This window comes from Thamnophis sirtalis, unplaced genomic scaffold, assembly GCF_051295495.1.
Source record: "Thamnophis sirtalis isolate CommonGarterSnake01/CBP01778 unplaced genomic scaffold, rThaSir2_p1.2 scaffold_5, whole genome shotgun sequence".
Classification (NCBI taxonomy): domain Eukaryota; kingdom Metazoa; phylum Chordata; class Lepidosauria; order Squamata; family Natricidae; genus Thamnophis; species Thamnophis sirtalis.
The window spans coordinates 95,082,237-95,098,621 of NW_028261385.1; the positions used below are offsets into that span (position 1 = coordinate 95,082,237).

Here is a 16,385-nt window from a genome sequence, read left to right on the forward strand (position 1 = left end):
TGTTTTTCTATTAAGCTCTACTTTTGAAATTATTTAGTTATTTTTTATTTGCAAATGTTCTGGAAAGTGTAATCCCAGCCAAATTTAAGGATGTTTTTCTTCACATTGAAATAATGCTAAAATCCATTTTTTTAAAAGATAGGCATCTGTTGATTAAATCTGAGCAAGCATAGTGGACATCCACTCCTATCTGCTCAGATGTATTCTCTATGCATTTTGTTTTGGTTAAATTTTTATCTCCCTCCAGTGTTGACATATACCAGAGGAAAAATAGTAAATGAAATGCACACATCCTAGCATAAAGATTGCACTGAACTGGGCATTGCAGGCAAAGGAGGAGAAGACCTTAGCAGTGTTCAACTAACTTTGACATTAAAGTATCTTAAATGAAAAAAAGTTTTTTTAAATGAATAGCCTTGGCTTTGGAGCTCCAGATATTTTCTTTTACAATACCCAATTTATAGTGTTGTAAAATATCCAATTTATCACATCTCTTGAAATGGATACAATGAGATGCTCACAGTTGTAGTTGTAGATGTGGCTGCTCAATTTATGTGGTTTCTTCCCTTAAGAAAGGAAGTGGGAAAGAAATAATCAGTTGTTCACTGTGGTATATTACAGGAAGTGGGAAAGGATTTGTTTTACCACAGAAGAAGATGCACAACTGCAGAATTTGTTTGACTTAGCTCTTCAATTAACCTTTGTCAATCCAGCAGCCAAATCATCAGGAACTGAAATTCCCAGAGCTCCTAGCCAGTTGTTTTAAAACGTACAGTGTCACTCAGCCACAAGCTACTGACCCTGACAATTTTCACTTCTTTGTCACAATTGGCGACTTTCAGCAGGCCCAGTCAAAGTCCCTTGCACTCAAAATCAAAACCCTTTACAGCCGATTAGACCACTGGAATTCTTTTTAATTATTAAAAGCCATGTTCTTCCTCAGAAACTCTTACATAAAGTACATTTGAGTTTTAAAAGACCAAGATGGACCAAATAAATAAATAAATAAATAGATTAACACTGTATAGAAACAAACAACTACCACAACCGATATCAAGGGGAACTATCAAATTGCAGTCAGGATGATTACTAACTGACTGACTGATTATGGAGATGATGTTTCTGACCAGCATTCTGGGATGTTGCTGCTTGTGTTGGGAGAAGGGACCTCAGAGTCTTCAAGGAGAGTCAGTTCTTCCATGTGTTCCAAATGTGGATTCTGCTGGAACAGGCCCAGTATCCTTTCTCGTGGATTCACACCAGTTTGCGGCAGTCCTTGCTCCCCAAGGACCTTGACGAGGAAGTTGATGTACCTCATGGCTAAGCGAAGAGTCTCATTCTTGCTCAACTTTTTGTCAGGCGGATGGGTGGGAATCAGCTTTCTCAGCTTGGCAAAGGCACTGTTGACGTTTTGTTGCCTCCACCTCTCCCTGCTGTTGGTGAAGATTTTTCTGGTCATCCTCAAGATTGGAAGAACTAGGAAGAGAATGAGAGGAGGAGGGATAACATTAGAAAATACATAATAAAAAGACACAATGGCTCATTCAACTGCAAATGAGGTACAAGGTGTGACTCCAAGAGTTGAGTTACGGTACTTAATATTGAAAATTAAAGCTTCTTAATAACAGGGCCTCCAGCAGGAGATACCTTACCTGATACAAATGTAGTATTGCCCCTGCATATGTATTCAGAGGTATCTGATTCTAAGCAAAGAGTTCTATTACTATTGTAGCATCTATGCTTACATGTAGACATATTGTAGATACTGAACCTATAAGGTGCTTCCTTGTGCCAAAAGCATGATGTTTCTTTTATTGAGACCAACCAACATGCACAAAAGGATGTATAAGCATTCTCCAGATATATTTATTTATTTCTAATGAAAGAATTTTGTGCAATAATAACAGCAGTACAAATTTAAGAATGAGAAAAAGAGTGAAGAAAAGTAGTGAAAAGATAAAGAAAGGAACAAGGAAGAAAAAGAAAGGAAAGAAATATAAAGAAGTGGCTTTCAATCTTCATAGCAGTTCTGTATACATTTATTATCAGTCCTTCATCTTTCATTTACATTATGATTTCTTTCTTCCCATATTTTACCTTTCTAATAATCAAATCCATAAATCACTGATTCATTTTTTTCTGTTTTCAGCAAAACATCTATAAAGAATTTCTAGAATGCTTCATATGGCAAAATTCAGGGAAACACAAGGAAGTACAAAAATGTTCATTTTTTTAAGCAAAGCAGTTTTAAGTAAAGTTATTGCTATGCTTATGATTTTACTTCATCTCTCCTTTGCTTTACAACTGCAAATGCAAGGATTGGTCACAAAATAACTTTGTCATCACTGTCATCACTGCCAATGGTCCCTAAAGAGACAGTTGCTAAACAATTTGTAGCATAAATTATTATTTGTCACTGACCTTAAACAATAACAAATGGGTAGGCCATGTATTCATGTTTGTCATTTGTTTTTGCCCTCATTTCTACTAGCTAAGTATATTTGCTTAGTAGCAGCTGACACGAATTGCCGCTGAAATGGAATATATTTAAGATGTACCAATCTTTGTGAAGAAGTAAATTACTAAAAATTATCTGAATTATGAGAAACACTTGTGTTTTGTTGTCAGAGAAACATAACAGTTTTGCACTCCTTCAGAATCACCTCTGGTACAAAAAGAAAACAAAACAAAAATCAGTTCATACAGCTGTTTGTACAGAGTGCCAGTTTGGTGTAGTAAATTAAGCCTAGAAACTTGGAGACATGTATTTAGTCCTTTCTTAAGCATGAAAGCTGGTTGGGTGGTTTGGGACGAATCGGTCTCTCTTGGCCCAAATTATTATACACGGTTATTGCTGTAGAGGAAAATAGGCATTTTTATTTTAGATATAGGTAGATAGGTGATGATATAAAGATGATGGATGGATGGAGGAATGGATGGAGGGATGGATGGACAGACAGACAATGGTGTCTGAAAATGTGGGATATGGGGGCTAATCTTATATTCCTTTTTTTGATTGGTGGAGATCTAAGGGTTTTTGTAATTCCAATAGGTTCAGCAGAAAAAGGCTTATACATCAGCAGAAAAAGGCTATACTCTGTGCCATGGGTGTCTAACCCACTGCATCATGCTGCCGTCACGTGACATTTTGTGATGTTTTTCCCATTCACAGAGCTGGAGTAGACGTGGCCTGCACATGACACATCTGGCCTGCAGGTCGCCAGAGATATAAACTGTAACTCTAAGACTTGTAGACTTCAACTTCCAGAATTCCCCATGCTGGCTGAGGAATTCTGGGAGTTGAAGTCCACAAATTTCAAAAGTTGCTAAGGCTGGACACCCCTTGCTTTATAGACTCTGTTACATGGATTTATACGATCTGAAAATAACATGGATATGTACGATTAATCCTGAAAGGATAAGACTAGGGCAGTGCAGCATAGTTGGGCTCTCAAATTCCAGTGAAGTAAATAAATGAACAAATAATAATAACTGAAATCCATAATGCCAGTCTAAACCAGTATCCCTCTTCTTTTACTTAGGTAGCAAATTAATATACTTCATAAACACATTAAATACTGTAGTAAATGAAAAGCCTGTAACTTCCCATTAGCACAGCACTCCAGTGTAAGCAGCACTATTTGTTGAAGGGCAGCAAGAGCTGTCTCACTTTCTTTCTTTGGTGCTCTTCTTTTGTCAATACAAGCCCTGTGAGCAAATAGCAGGCTTTGTGATTTACTCCCTTAGAAGGCATGTTTTAAAAATGCACCCTTGTATCTCTGACATTTGAACAAGATCGGCAAACAGTAATACCCTCTTTCTCCATCTTGGGTATCTTGCATAAAGAGTTGTTCCTGGTTGCTCTTTCATAAGATGGGAGTAAAAGAACATTTTATGGCAACCAGGCATGAAACCCAAACCATTTATTCACATCCTGGTTGTGCTACCCAGTAATGGTTTGTCTAATTGTTCTATGCCATCAAAAAATTATAGAATAACAACAGCATATCCCAAATCATGCAGCATTTCAAGTGACATTGAGATTCCACCATGGTCTAAATTCGGTTGGTTATTTGGGGGTCTTCTGAGCAATCCCCACAGATGCTGTTATTCTGCTTCCCTGTTCTATTGTGATGCTGATTTTCAAAATTACAATTGTAGTGAATGTAGAATTCAAATTAAGTTACTCCTGAGAAGCACCATAAAAAGAATTAATTATGACCAATTTAGAGTTCCACTAATGTAAATAAGAGATAGGCTGGGCTATGCAAATACTCCTTGTGAACTCTAAAAGCAATTTATTTGAAGGGCAAGTATCTAAGTGTATTCATTAAAAGCTAATAGCATGCAGTATATTCTAGTAAAGTGTTGTTGTTGTATTCTTTGTATTGTTTCAGATGGCACACCAAGAAAATGGCTGGAAAGTCTGATTGGGGTTTGTTTTTTTTTACTGACAGAGAAGCATCCCAACAATTCAGACCCATGTCTTATTTTTAGGAAGAATCCCTCCAAAAAAGACATCCAGCAAGGGTTCCACAGAGTCCTATACAACAAGGTTTATATGGCAGCCAGAAAACAGACAGGAAAATTCTCCAGAGCTACCATCCAGGTCCAAAGCCTTACATAGCTTGTATTTCAAGAACACAGTTGGCTCATCAAATCTCTTAAAACATAATTATTTAAAGAGAAGGGACAGTGAAACTACTTAAGAGGAAGTAATATATTTTGCTATCTCTTTTTCCGCTCCCATTCAACAACATCTTCATCTCAGAGACTGCCTGGACCGATCTCTACAGTTTTTTTGGCAAGGTTTTCAGAAGAAGGTTGCCACTGCCTTCTTCCTCAGGCTGAAAATGAATGACTGGCACCAGGTCACTGAACTGACTTTGTGCCTAAGGGAGGACTAGAAGCCATTGTCTCTGGTTTTCTAAGCTCATGTCTTAAACACTGCACCAAACTGATTCTGGTCTCAGTATCAGAGGAACCAAAATGGTACCCATACCTCTCTTAACCTCTACAGGGGGGAGGGTACAACAACAATACTGAATATCCAAATAAATAAATTAATTAATAACATGCAGAGGGAACGAATTAAGAAAGCACCCCAGGACAACTCATAGAAAAAGGAGCCTAGTCAGAGACTACAGAAAAAAATTAAATAACTGTAGATGAGACGGGAATGATAGACCGAAATGGAATGTCACGGAAATTAACATACTGTACATTCATTCCTCATTCTCTGTAGGCTTCACGTTCTTGAAAATCTGCCACAAAAACATAAACTGTGATTATTGAGGTGTTGGCCTTAATGAGATCACATGACATATTATTAGAATGATGGGGAGATTTGCTAACACAACAAACATGCAAGAATAAGAATGTGGTTTCCATTGTATTGAAACTGCATGCTAAGGCTCTTTTTTTCTGGTTGCACATGGCTGCGCATAGATGCATGTAACCTATATTTTATTAAAGATGGGCTACACGTTTATAGAAGCCTATAAGCAAATCTGTGCAAACTGAATGCATGGATAATGAAGACTTGAGTTGTTTAGGAGTCTGAGCAACACACTCAGATTTATTATTTTGTGTGCAGAGCCCCTTGCTTTCCTGCATTAAGAAAGCAGAGTATATAAAACCCTTTATCTGCTTCGGTTGCCATGTTCTCGGCAAAATTTGCCAGTGAAACTATCTACTTCTTTCTGCTTCACAGTTCAGTAAAAAATATTTTAGCAGCATTTAGTTGACTGTTGGCCAAAGCATTCAACTCTGGAAAAAAAATGGTAATAATATAAGTAAAAATTAAATATTTTTTAACAGTCTGAGGTGTCCTTAGACTGTTATTGTTGGAATGAAAGCAGTCAGGGAGGAGAAATTGATCCAATAGATATACCTACATAACCCTTGTAGGCCCTCCAGGGAAGTTGTTCCCTATTTTATCATATACTTTAAAGAACAGCAGTGGTTACTCAAGGAAGGACATATACAGGAATCCCTGGAAAAAAGGGTGTTTTGTTGTGTGTAGGAATACATTTTGTGGAATTCTGCACTTCTCTTTCCTAAGACATGGATCAAGGAAATTTGTGTTGAATGTTCTTAGAGCAGCATCAATGAGGAAGAATGGTTTATTCTCAGTAAATCCCAACACTGTTTTAATTCTTTTGTTCTGGGTAGTCAACAACAAACTCCCAGACACAAAACACAACCGAAACACAAAAAAATTGAATTGCAACTGAAGGCATATCTAATGAAAAGATACATCCCAGGAACTTTTCCTTAAAGCTTTCGTGAGCAAAGAATCAACCCGTAAACTATTAAAAGCAACCATTTTTAAAATTCAGAAAGAAATTTAAAATCACAATCTTAATGCTTAATGTTGGAAAAAGAGTGGGGGGAAAGAGGGTACAACCAATAACAAGGTGGATGGATTCAGTTTCAGCTATGATGGGTTAATTAGTAGAAGACCTGAAGGACCAGAGTATGGACAAATCTTCTGGAGAAAATCTAGGTATATCTTCTTGCTTAACAATGAATACCAACTTGATAATGAATAACAAAAAATTACTCTTCGCATTTGTAGACATTACTTATGAATTTTCAAGTGACAGACTTTCACCAATGTGAACAAATGTATCCACAATGCTAATGGTCCCAGATGTAAGGAGAAAGTGGGAAAGATTTAGCTTCTGGCATGCTGCAGATACGTACCCTTGGCAGCACCATCACAGAAGTCTTCCATCAACAATAAATGTACCCTATGCTCAAGGACGCAAAGCTGACCGAACTTTTTGGCTGAGTGGATTATAAATAGATGGGGAGCCACCCAAATGGAATTCAAGCACCCTAGGAGGATAGAGGGACACCAAATTGGGAGGAGTCTGCTCTGCCTGAACAACAACCCAGGAGGCTGGTCCATGGAGTCAGCCTATGATCTGATTGGGAACAAAAATGTTGAGCCATTTCTGGGATCACCCAGAAGGATGGTCTGCACCTATGTCTCTCTGAAAGTCCTTGGAGAAGCCACCACTAAATGCTCCCCTGCCTATCCGCATGGGGAATGGAAATAGAACACAACATCTTCCACCAAGAAAACAACATTTGCACTAAATCTGACTGGGCAAGCTATTATATATAAGCAAAGAGTAGACACCACTACCACTCGCCATTCCCTTCCAACACTGAAAATCCTCCCTAGTCGGATAATGAAACATTAGTAGCCAAACTACCATCTCAGAGAGTACCAAGGACTCCACAATTCAACTCTGAACTACCTATCTTCTCTTTTGTTGGTAAAACACTATCAAACTGGACCCATATTACTGAGAATACTGGTTCTGTATGCGTAAGATCCAACCACAACTTCAGTCTTAGTTGTTCTTCGTAGGGTCAGCTCTTGATATGTGCATCTTTTTTAAAAAAATGGTATTCCTATTTTCTCTTGATTTGAAAACACAGAAACCTAACCTAATTTATATTTTAATTAGAAACAAGTAATAAAAATAAGAAGGTACAAACTATAAGCATACATTTTCAAGCAGTTACATTTTAAAATTTAAAACAAAAATACAAAAATAAATAGGTTTTCTTCAAGTGAGAGGCTTCAGAATTTGTACCTCAACTTCGAACTATGGTATACTAAAAAGAAAAAAGAAAAACCTGCAGAATTTTGGATTAGAGTAATCATGCAGCAATTAAACGCTCCTGAATTTAATGGGACTGCATTCAAAGTGATACTTAAATTCACCTAATGGCTTGCTTTTATCTGAATTACCAGAAACATAACAATTAAAAACCTAGCAAAACAAGCTAAATTAAAAAAAACATTCACTGGACAAGAAAGGAGAAAGCAGTCATTTGGTAGTGTTTAGAAGAGACACTCATTTGCAAATCCATCTATTCAAAAATGATGTCTTCACTGTTTCCAGTAGGTTTTTTTTTTTGTAAATTTATTCTTTGATTCATATAAAAGTATAGCATAAATCAAAATTATCATGCAGCCCTCCTCAAAATAATGTTAATTATGTAGAGGAAAGCTTTTCTGAACAAAAAAAAGAGTGGGAGAATAACTAAGATAAAATATAGCCCCTTCTTGCTTCCAATGTAGAGGAAAAGTAGTTTAACCGTTTCTTCCTTTTTTCTAGCCAAATCACCCCCAGAAGCAGGGAACAATTACCTCTTTCTCCAAGAGCAGAATTTCAAACCAGACTATCTTTGACCTCAAAGATACACATACCACAATCATATGTAAATTGAATTCAGGTGCAATCAAACAAAAAGTTACTATGACGATATAAGAATATTTCCTATAAGAGTTTTGTAAACTTCAGCTTCAGGTATGTGCATCGTGGAAGGGATTCATATCAAGACCAAGATATAGGAAGTAGGATTTAATCCCTTCCTCATTCATACTTTTCTCCATAAAAATTACCACTCAGTCCCCTGACATTGGTTCTCCTTAGCCAAAGCAATGAGCAGCAGGAGTGCTTTTATGTGGTGTCTTGCAGTGTCTGGATTGCAAATCATAATCTGCCATTTGCACCAGGTTTCAGTTAGATATACTTCTAGAAGTGGTATTTTTGTGAATAGGTCAGGCTTGGGTTTTAGAATTCTGAAGAGCATAGTCAATGTAAGATAATTAGGGAAAGGTGTTGAGAAGATTCCGCCATGTTAAATTTCTTGTTCATGTCCCTCATTTTCAGGGAGAGAATTAAAGATGGGCTTAAATCATTCTCGCTGAAAACATCATGGCTCTTGATTGGATAAAATATGTGGCATATATTCAGCAAATTCCTATGTGCGTGTAATAACATATTGCTATAAGGCAAATGTTTTGACATGCTTTTCCATTAAAATAAGCTGTTGGTGATTATATTAGCACCTCTGTATTGCCCTTTTTTCCCTATAATACTGAAATGGCTTTTGATTAAATATGGATTTTGTTTGATTGCTGTCACATTGTGAGTAAAAGTTCCAAATATAAGCTGTGTTTAGTTGTCATTGATACATTTTTAATAGCCTGGGGGCTATTAATTTAATTTTTAAATTTGATTAATTCAACATTGTTGATGGAATAGATATTGATTTTTTGTTATTATTCTAATCAGAAGTACCCAATTCTTCAAATAAGAATAAGCATTGTTTCAGTAGCATTCAATAGTACTCATTTCATACAGAGCCATTATTACAATGGTTATAGCATCAGGATAGCTTTCTAGGAATTTACATGAAATGCCACATTACAAATTTATATTCTATCTCTTGGAATAATTTAAAGGTTAGGTGAAATACTGTAAATATACAGACGTAGATCTCATGAACTAGCAAGATTTTGTAGTAAAATGTAAAGAAGTGTTTCATTTAAAAAAATAATAGACAGGCTCATAAAGTAATTAGTAAATTGGGAATAAAAGGAATACACCTTTCATATTATACCAAATCCACAAAGTGGTATATATCTAATGCTTCTCCATGGCTTGTTTGTTCATTTTATATGCAACGAGTGACCAAATCCTAAGAGGTTTCTTATAAAGCTTAAGAATGTGATTTCCTAAAGTTGCTATTTTATCTTTATGTTCCCATTTATGGGATGTTAGTCAGACCTTCAACTAGTTAAGTCTGTAATTACAGCGTTTAAAACAACAATTTGAAAAAATAATTGAGGCAAGCAGTCTGTTAAGAGGAGGCACTTCATACATTGCCTCAGCAAGATCACACGGGGGTTTTGTATCACGCATGTCAACATAGGGAAGATCAGAGTCCTCACTTTAAAAAAAAACAAAAACAAACATGCAGTGAAGGCAAAGGGCATTTCCAGGAAAACATGAAAAGCTGCTGTGGTGCACCTGAAAACCTTGAGTACGCCTTTATTTAGGGAAGTTTTCAGAAGACAAAATTCCCCAAATACTGGGGGGTGGGGGGTGGAGGGAAGGTGGAAGAAATACAAATAGTTTGCAACTTACCTTTTCCAAACAAACAGGAGAATCTGGCTGTAGAGAAATATTCACAGCAGCTGAAGTCGGCAAGCGTCTCCTCTTCGCAGCTCTCGGGTCTCTCAGCTTCAAATCGCCAAAGCCTCTTTCCTGACAATCCAGCCAAATGCCAATCCCAGCCTGCCGTCTCATTTATAGAATCTGGGCTCCTTTGTCTGGCGCGTGTCAGCACTAATGTGGCTGATCCTGGCAGTTTATTCCACATCTCCTGGGAGATTCTTTTCATGCTGCCATCTTCTTCCCTACTTACTCCCAAGTGGGAATAGGTGGAACCAGCGGTGCGATGCTTTGTTCCAAAACACAAGAGTTCCTTCAAATCCAGGGCACTTAGGAGAAAGCCTGGAAGCTTGGGGTTTTCCAAAAAGCCCAAACTCGGCAAATTCTGCAGCTTTAAGTCTGGGCCAGGCCAAGATCAAATTTTGCTTTGGTATCTAGCAGGAAAGGGATTGTTCAGCTATGGATCTGGTGCATCAAAGCATCAAATCAACATGCAGTGTCATGTACTCCTCCTCATTAAGTATCACAACAATTAGATTACAGATTTGGGGTAGAGAGCAGGATGGGAAAGGCTAGCTTTTACAAGAGAGGTAGCTAAGTGCTCTTGTCCAAAATTAATATATAAATTAAATGCATTATGAAAAGAAACCTTTATGAATCATGACGGCTGTTCCTTTTACAAGATAGGCAACATTTTTGTATCTGATACCCATGCAGATAGTAAAATATTTCATATCAATTGCAAGTATGTTTAGATGTCTAATTGAAAATGAGGGACCTAGGGGAAAGATAATCTATTGCTTCACAGATGTTGATGGGCAAAAAATCTCAGGTGCAAAGCATTTCACATGTAGAGCAAGAGCAGCTCCCTTAATCTCAGAGATGAACTGGAGGAGGCTGGTGGTTTATGGATTTACCATAGGCTGTAAATATACAAATGACCACCAATCAGCCCAGAGGGTGGGATGTCTCATATCTCTTTGCTGCCATCAAGTGGTTATATGCCTCAATATCAATTGATGGTACAGTATACCTACCAGAGGTGGGTTGCTTTCGGTTCAGCCCAGATCAGGCAAACTAGTAGAAGCAGCAGTGGGAGGCTCCACCTGCCCATCCAGACTCTTCTGTGCATGCACAGGAGCGTCATGCACGTGCAGGAGCGCCCACGGGAGAGCTCCCAAACTGGTACTAAAAACATTGGCAACCCACCACTGATACCTACCATACCAATTGGTGATTTCCAGAGATATTGGTTTGGCAATTCCCATAATTCTCCTTTGAACCTTTGGTTCAGTTGGAAAAGGCATCCTATTCTGATTTGTCTGCCTATAGAGTAGCTTCAGCTAGGCATTGTATCTCTCATATCTTGAGAAAAAAGAAGGCCTAATGTTGCAGGAAAGTACAAGTTTTGTAGAAGTGCAGAACATCTCTCTTTAAAAAGCTTAAGGATTACACACAGAGAGGGGGGGGAGATTGAGTAGGACTTGAAGAGGCCTAATATCTTGTTAGCTCTTCAAGGTAATCTAGACAAGAAGTACAATTATGAGTACTAACTCTTATCACAGGTTTCATCAACAGAATCTTGTAAAATTGAAAATATTTCTCCCCTCTTTTACTTTTACTTTCCAGAAAACTAGGAGAGGGTCTCTTCTGAAACTCTTCCCATGCTCCCCAATCTTTTGGTGGCTAATATATCTTTTATACGATGATTCTCAGCTCTTCCCCCTATTTCCCAAGATCAATTTCACATACCATCACAGTACATATTTTGGCTGAACTTTTATTATTATGTTATCCTGGGACAAATAGGTCTACCTGACAGGAATGCTAAGAAGTAGCCCTCTTGCAGAAAGACAAGAAAACAGGTCTGGTTTTCAAGTCCTATTCCATACTCCTTCTCTCCTCTAGTTTACCAAAGGAAGAATAGACCACAGTATGTGACCTAGATACATAGCAAAAATACCCTTTGCTGAGCCCCTGAAAAATGTCCAGACATTAAATGATGATTTATAAACTGCTGGCTGGGTTGCACAACCTTGCCTTATGTACAAATATATCCAATTTTTGCATCATGTTTTTATTCAGTGTCTCCTCCAGGTTGTCTTATTATTTCTGATTTTTTTCCCCTTCAACTTATCAAGAAATAGTGAACTATAAATTTCAGAATGTTTCTGTGATATGTAAAAGTCTAAAACCTGGCAAACCTAGGTTAGACAGCTTTCTCCAATCAGTTGTCCTCAAATCTGCTGGACCAAATCCCAGGATTTCTGTCCACAGTGGATAATAATAAAATCTGTTCTCCTCTCAAACCGCTCCCCCCCCCCAAAAAAATCTACTCACCACACCATTTTAAAAGTACTAAAGAATCTCAAAAGGCCAGCAAATTAATGTAATCATTTCTAGTACTTGTGAATATTATTATATACAATCATGTATCCTGAACAGAAATAAGGCATCATTAACAATATAAAATAAGTAATAAAATAAAATTGGAGGGGGGGATTATCACCTCTGAGGGAGTTTAAAGACATTAACCATTTTTTTTAAGGACTTAAACAATCTTTTTTAAAAAATTTAACACGGTCCAAGAATGTCAACACTTAAAATTTCAGTGGCTTGGAAAAACAGGCCACACATTCATGTGTTTGTGAGTTCCTCTCCTGAAGGAATAAACTGGAGGCTGTTCTTTTCTCATGGTAAATTAAAGCCACAGACTTGCCCGCTGAAAGCTCTGTCAACCGCTTCATTTAGCACAAGTGTTATGTTAACTAAATCCCTCTCTGCCCCATTTGGAAGAGGCCTTTGGCCTCACAGAAGTCTCATTTCCATGTAATTTACATTGGAAAGTTTCCCAAAGCGCCTACCTTCACCTCCAATCACCTCCAACCCATTATTTATCCGCTGCTTGAAGCAGAGGGATGTTCCGGCCAGCAGTCTCTAAGATTGGAGTGTGTGTTCCTCTAGAACCCATTTATATCTCTTGAGGTGCCAAAAACTCCCCCAAATAAATGCATCCACTCATCTACTGCCTGTGCAACTTTTGCTGAGGGAACGGATTTGTGTTGAATCAAAACATAAACCATTAAACTCAAACTAAATCATTATTCAGAACATTCTTGTTGTAATCAGGGGTGCACTTGACTGAAAACACTGACACCGGTTCAGTGATATTTATTGTGTAGGGACGTTGTCTGTCTCTCTTGTATTGTATTGCTCAACCTTTTGGCCGCCCTTCACAAGAGCTTTTACAAGGGTGGCTAAGTGGGCAGGACATGTCAAGGGGGAAGTATCCAGTTTCCATGAAGTGTAGGTAAACTTTGATTCCTAATGTCTTTTGAACCTCCCGCGCCGCAATTCGTAGTATTAGGAAGCGCTAACTTATGCAGCAATGTTACACTGTCCCTCAAAGCACATTCAAAGTAGTGTCTTGAAAGTGCTAGGTAAAAATGACTTCCTAACAGCAATCGCTTAGATGCATTTGCTTTTATAAAAGTGTTTTTGCCAGGCACTAATATTTCAAGAGACAGTAGAGAACATCTCAGCCTTTTCCCACAACACACTTCATCTGACCTAGTAGGAACTAGTAGACTAGTTTCTTTGTTGCAGGACTGTGATGGCGAACCATCTTTTGGACTCCGCAGATCAGAAATTCAAGAAAATGCCTAACTTGATTCTGCTAACTTGTCTCCTCACACTCGGACCGGGGGAAAAAAAACAATTCATAAGAATGAGTAATACATTAAATTGAATTATTTAAATTTATGAACAAACAAACAAATACATATATAATTGTAAATGTTTTTCAAAACACCTATCCGAAGCAGCTCCGGGTCACACAAAGTCTGGAAATTGGAGAATGCTCCTTCATGGCCTTCCCTTCCCGAAAAGAGCAGGAAAACACATTGTGTTTGGAGGAGTTTTTTGGAAGCTCCAGAGGCCGTGCAAGAATGTCTGGAGGCCTGGCGTGTCCCCAAAAATCATATGGTGTATCACCTGTGACACCTGTGTCATAGGTTCGTCACCACTGTTACAGGAGTACAGAGCTCACCTGATCCCACAAAGTCCTAGGTCCTAGGAGATTAAATTTAGCCCTAAACAGACCCAGGGTTAAACTAATTCTACCCAGTCAGTTATGGTGTCAGAGCAAGCTAAGCAACAGTGAATTGGGGTAACTGGGTATTTGAATATCTAACCCTCTCAGAAAAAAGATCGAGAGAGAAAAAAAATAGTTGGAAAACACCAACTTCTTTGAAATCGTTGCCAAAAAGGAGCAACTTAGAAACATCTCCCAAACACTGATTGGCTGCAGTCTGCAAGCACCGCCTACTGCCACCTGCTTCGCCTATGGAAAGGGACTAGTGATTTTCCTGATGTAAAGTTTCAGAGAATATGACTCATTTGCACAAATATGTAAGCAGGGACTCTATTCCTCAAAAAAGTTATTTTTAAGGCAGTGAATATCTTGGGAAAATATTTTTTAAAACTACTAAAGATATTTGAAGTGGTTAAGTATGTTGTGGGAACAGGCTCACAAACACTGAATAACATTTCATCTAAATTTTCCCCCTTCCTGTCGAGCAACTATTGGATGAAAGAATTTACATCCTATTTTAGTACTTCAATGAAACAGTCTAATCCCAGATACTGTATTTTTATTGGGGGGGGGGTTAAAACTTTTATTTGAATTTGAATTTTTTTGTGTTTCCAATTTTATATTACATATTTATCTTATATTTATAATATATATTATGTATTTTAATTATTGAGATCATCCCAAAGTCATATTTAAGAGGGAGGGGGAGGGAGGGAGGGAGGGAGGGAGGGAGGGAGGAAGGAAGGAAGGAAGGAAGGAAGGAAGGAAGGAAGGAAGGAAGGAAGGAAGGAAGGAAGGAAGGGTATGTAAACATTTGAAGGAGTTGGAAATGGCACTTTGGGTCAGTGTATTTCTGAAGAAGTTTCAAGAGGCAGCTTTGGGGAGTGGTTTCTATGTTACATATATACTGTGTTTTTTAAAATATTGCCTATTTTATCAAAATAAACAGTAATGTTCAGATTACAGATCAAGGCTCTAAAAGCTTTTATTAGAGGAAATAAAATGAAATAAACTTTGCCCATCTGTTAGTAGATGTAACCAACAGAAATCACGATAAGAGATTATAATAAATCTGGATTTGTTCTTCAAAGAAATGTAAACATAAACCATTCTCAAACAAAAATAGCATGTAATATAACAGCTGCGTCTGCCTACTGCAAAACCAAATCTCAGTCATAACCTTTAAAACTTAAAAATTTATTGTCATTAAGATACCCGAAACAGGAGTGAGTATGTGATATATTGTAGGGATATATAGTTCAATTTAATTCCTGACCTTAAACTTTTCAAAAATTTTGGCTGGATTCAAAAGAACACACTCAACCAAGAAATGTTAACAGGGATTACCAACGAGAGTGTATCTGAGGTTACTAAACACTTGCTAAAATTTAATGAAGAAGAAAAATAAGAGAAAAAGATTAAGTCCTTTCCACAGCAATCATTGCTTGCTTAAAGTTTATGAGGTACCGGTAATAGATTTTCATCATCAGAAATAACAAGGTCATAACAATATAGCAAGCAGCTTAAATAAATATACTCAGCTGTAACGACAGAACAACTTTCAAACTCAAGGCGCACACACACACACACACACATACACACACACACACACACACACACAGAGGGTTTTGTGCTGTTCAAAGTTTTAGCTTAATTTCCCTGTGATTCCACAACTTCATTCCTTTAGTGGAGTTTTCTATCAGCTCCGTTGTGATGCAGATAACAAAAAACATGGTGGATTATGCAAAATATCTTTAAAAGAAGGATAAAGTTTACTCCTCAGTTATTCTTACTAGGTATATGTACTGACTTTACAGTGATAGAGACTAACTTGATTCTGCACCTAATAACGGCAGCAAGACTGTTGGTGGCGCAATACTGGAAGAAGGAAGACCTGCCTACAACTCAAGAATGGACATTGAAAGTTACAAACTTAGCCGAGATGGCTAAAATATCGGCATATCTTAAAGATCACTCAAATGAGAGATGTAAACGAGACTGGAAAAAATGGATTGACTATATACAAAATAAATACGGGACCAAGAAATTCCAGAAATGATTTAAATTGTTTAAAGTTAGCTCAGCAAGAAGAAGCTAAGATCAATGTAGAGATGTCATTAATTTCTTTATTTCTTTTTTCTCAATAGATTTTAGACTGTGTTTGTTAAAAATCCATACCGTGTACGGGTTCTGGGAAGTCGGGGGGGGGGAAGAGGAGGGGAGTTGGGGGGGGAGGGTGGAGGGAGGGAGGGGTATACATTAGGCTAGACAAGAATTTGGTGGTAAACTAGAACTATTTTGACACA

General features: G+C 37.7%; 1 protein-coding gene across 3 annotated transcripts in view; it reads right to left on the minus strand.

The window, feature by feature from the left end:
* Window positions 1-893: 893 nt before the first annotated feature.
* The window catches only part of TAL2 (TAL bHLH transcription factor 2), a 31,187-nt gene continuing 15,695 nt past the window's right edge, over window positions 894-16,385 (minus strand). The window contains exons 1-3 of one of the 3 annotated variants that reach the window (XM_014065702.2): window positions 9,960-10,066; window positions 5,219-5,264; window positions 894-1,476 (exon numbers count right to left, since the gene is read on the minus strand). In XM_014065702.2, coding sequence (XP_013921177.1) covers window positions 1,106-1,476; window positions 5,219-5,225 — 378 coding nt within the window. In that variant the 5' untranslated portion in view covers window positions 5,226-5,264; window positions 9,960-10,066 and the 3' untranslated portion in view covers window positions 894-1,105. Of the gene's footprint in view, window positions 1,477-5,218; window positions 5,265-9,959; window positions 12,321-16,385 lie in introns of those variants that run through there. The other 2 variants (XM_014065700.2, XM_087716219.1) reach the window with 2 other exon arrangements.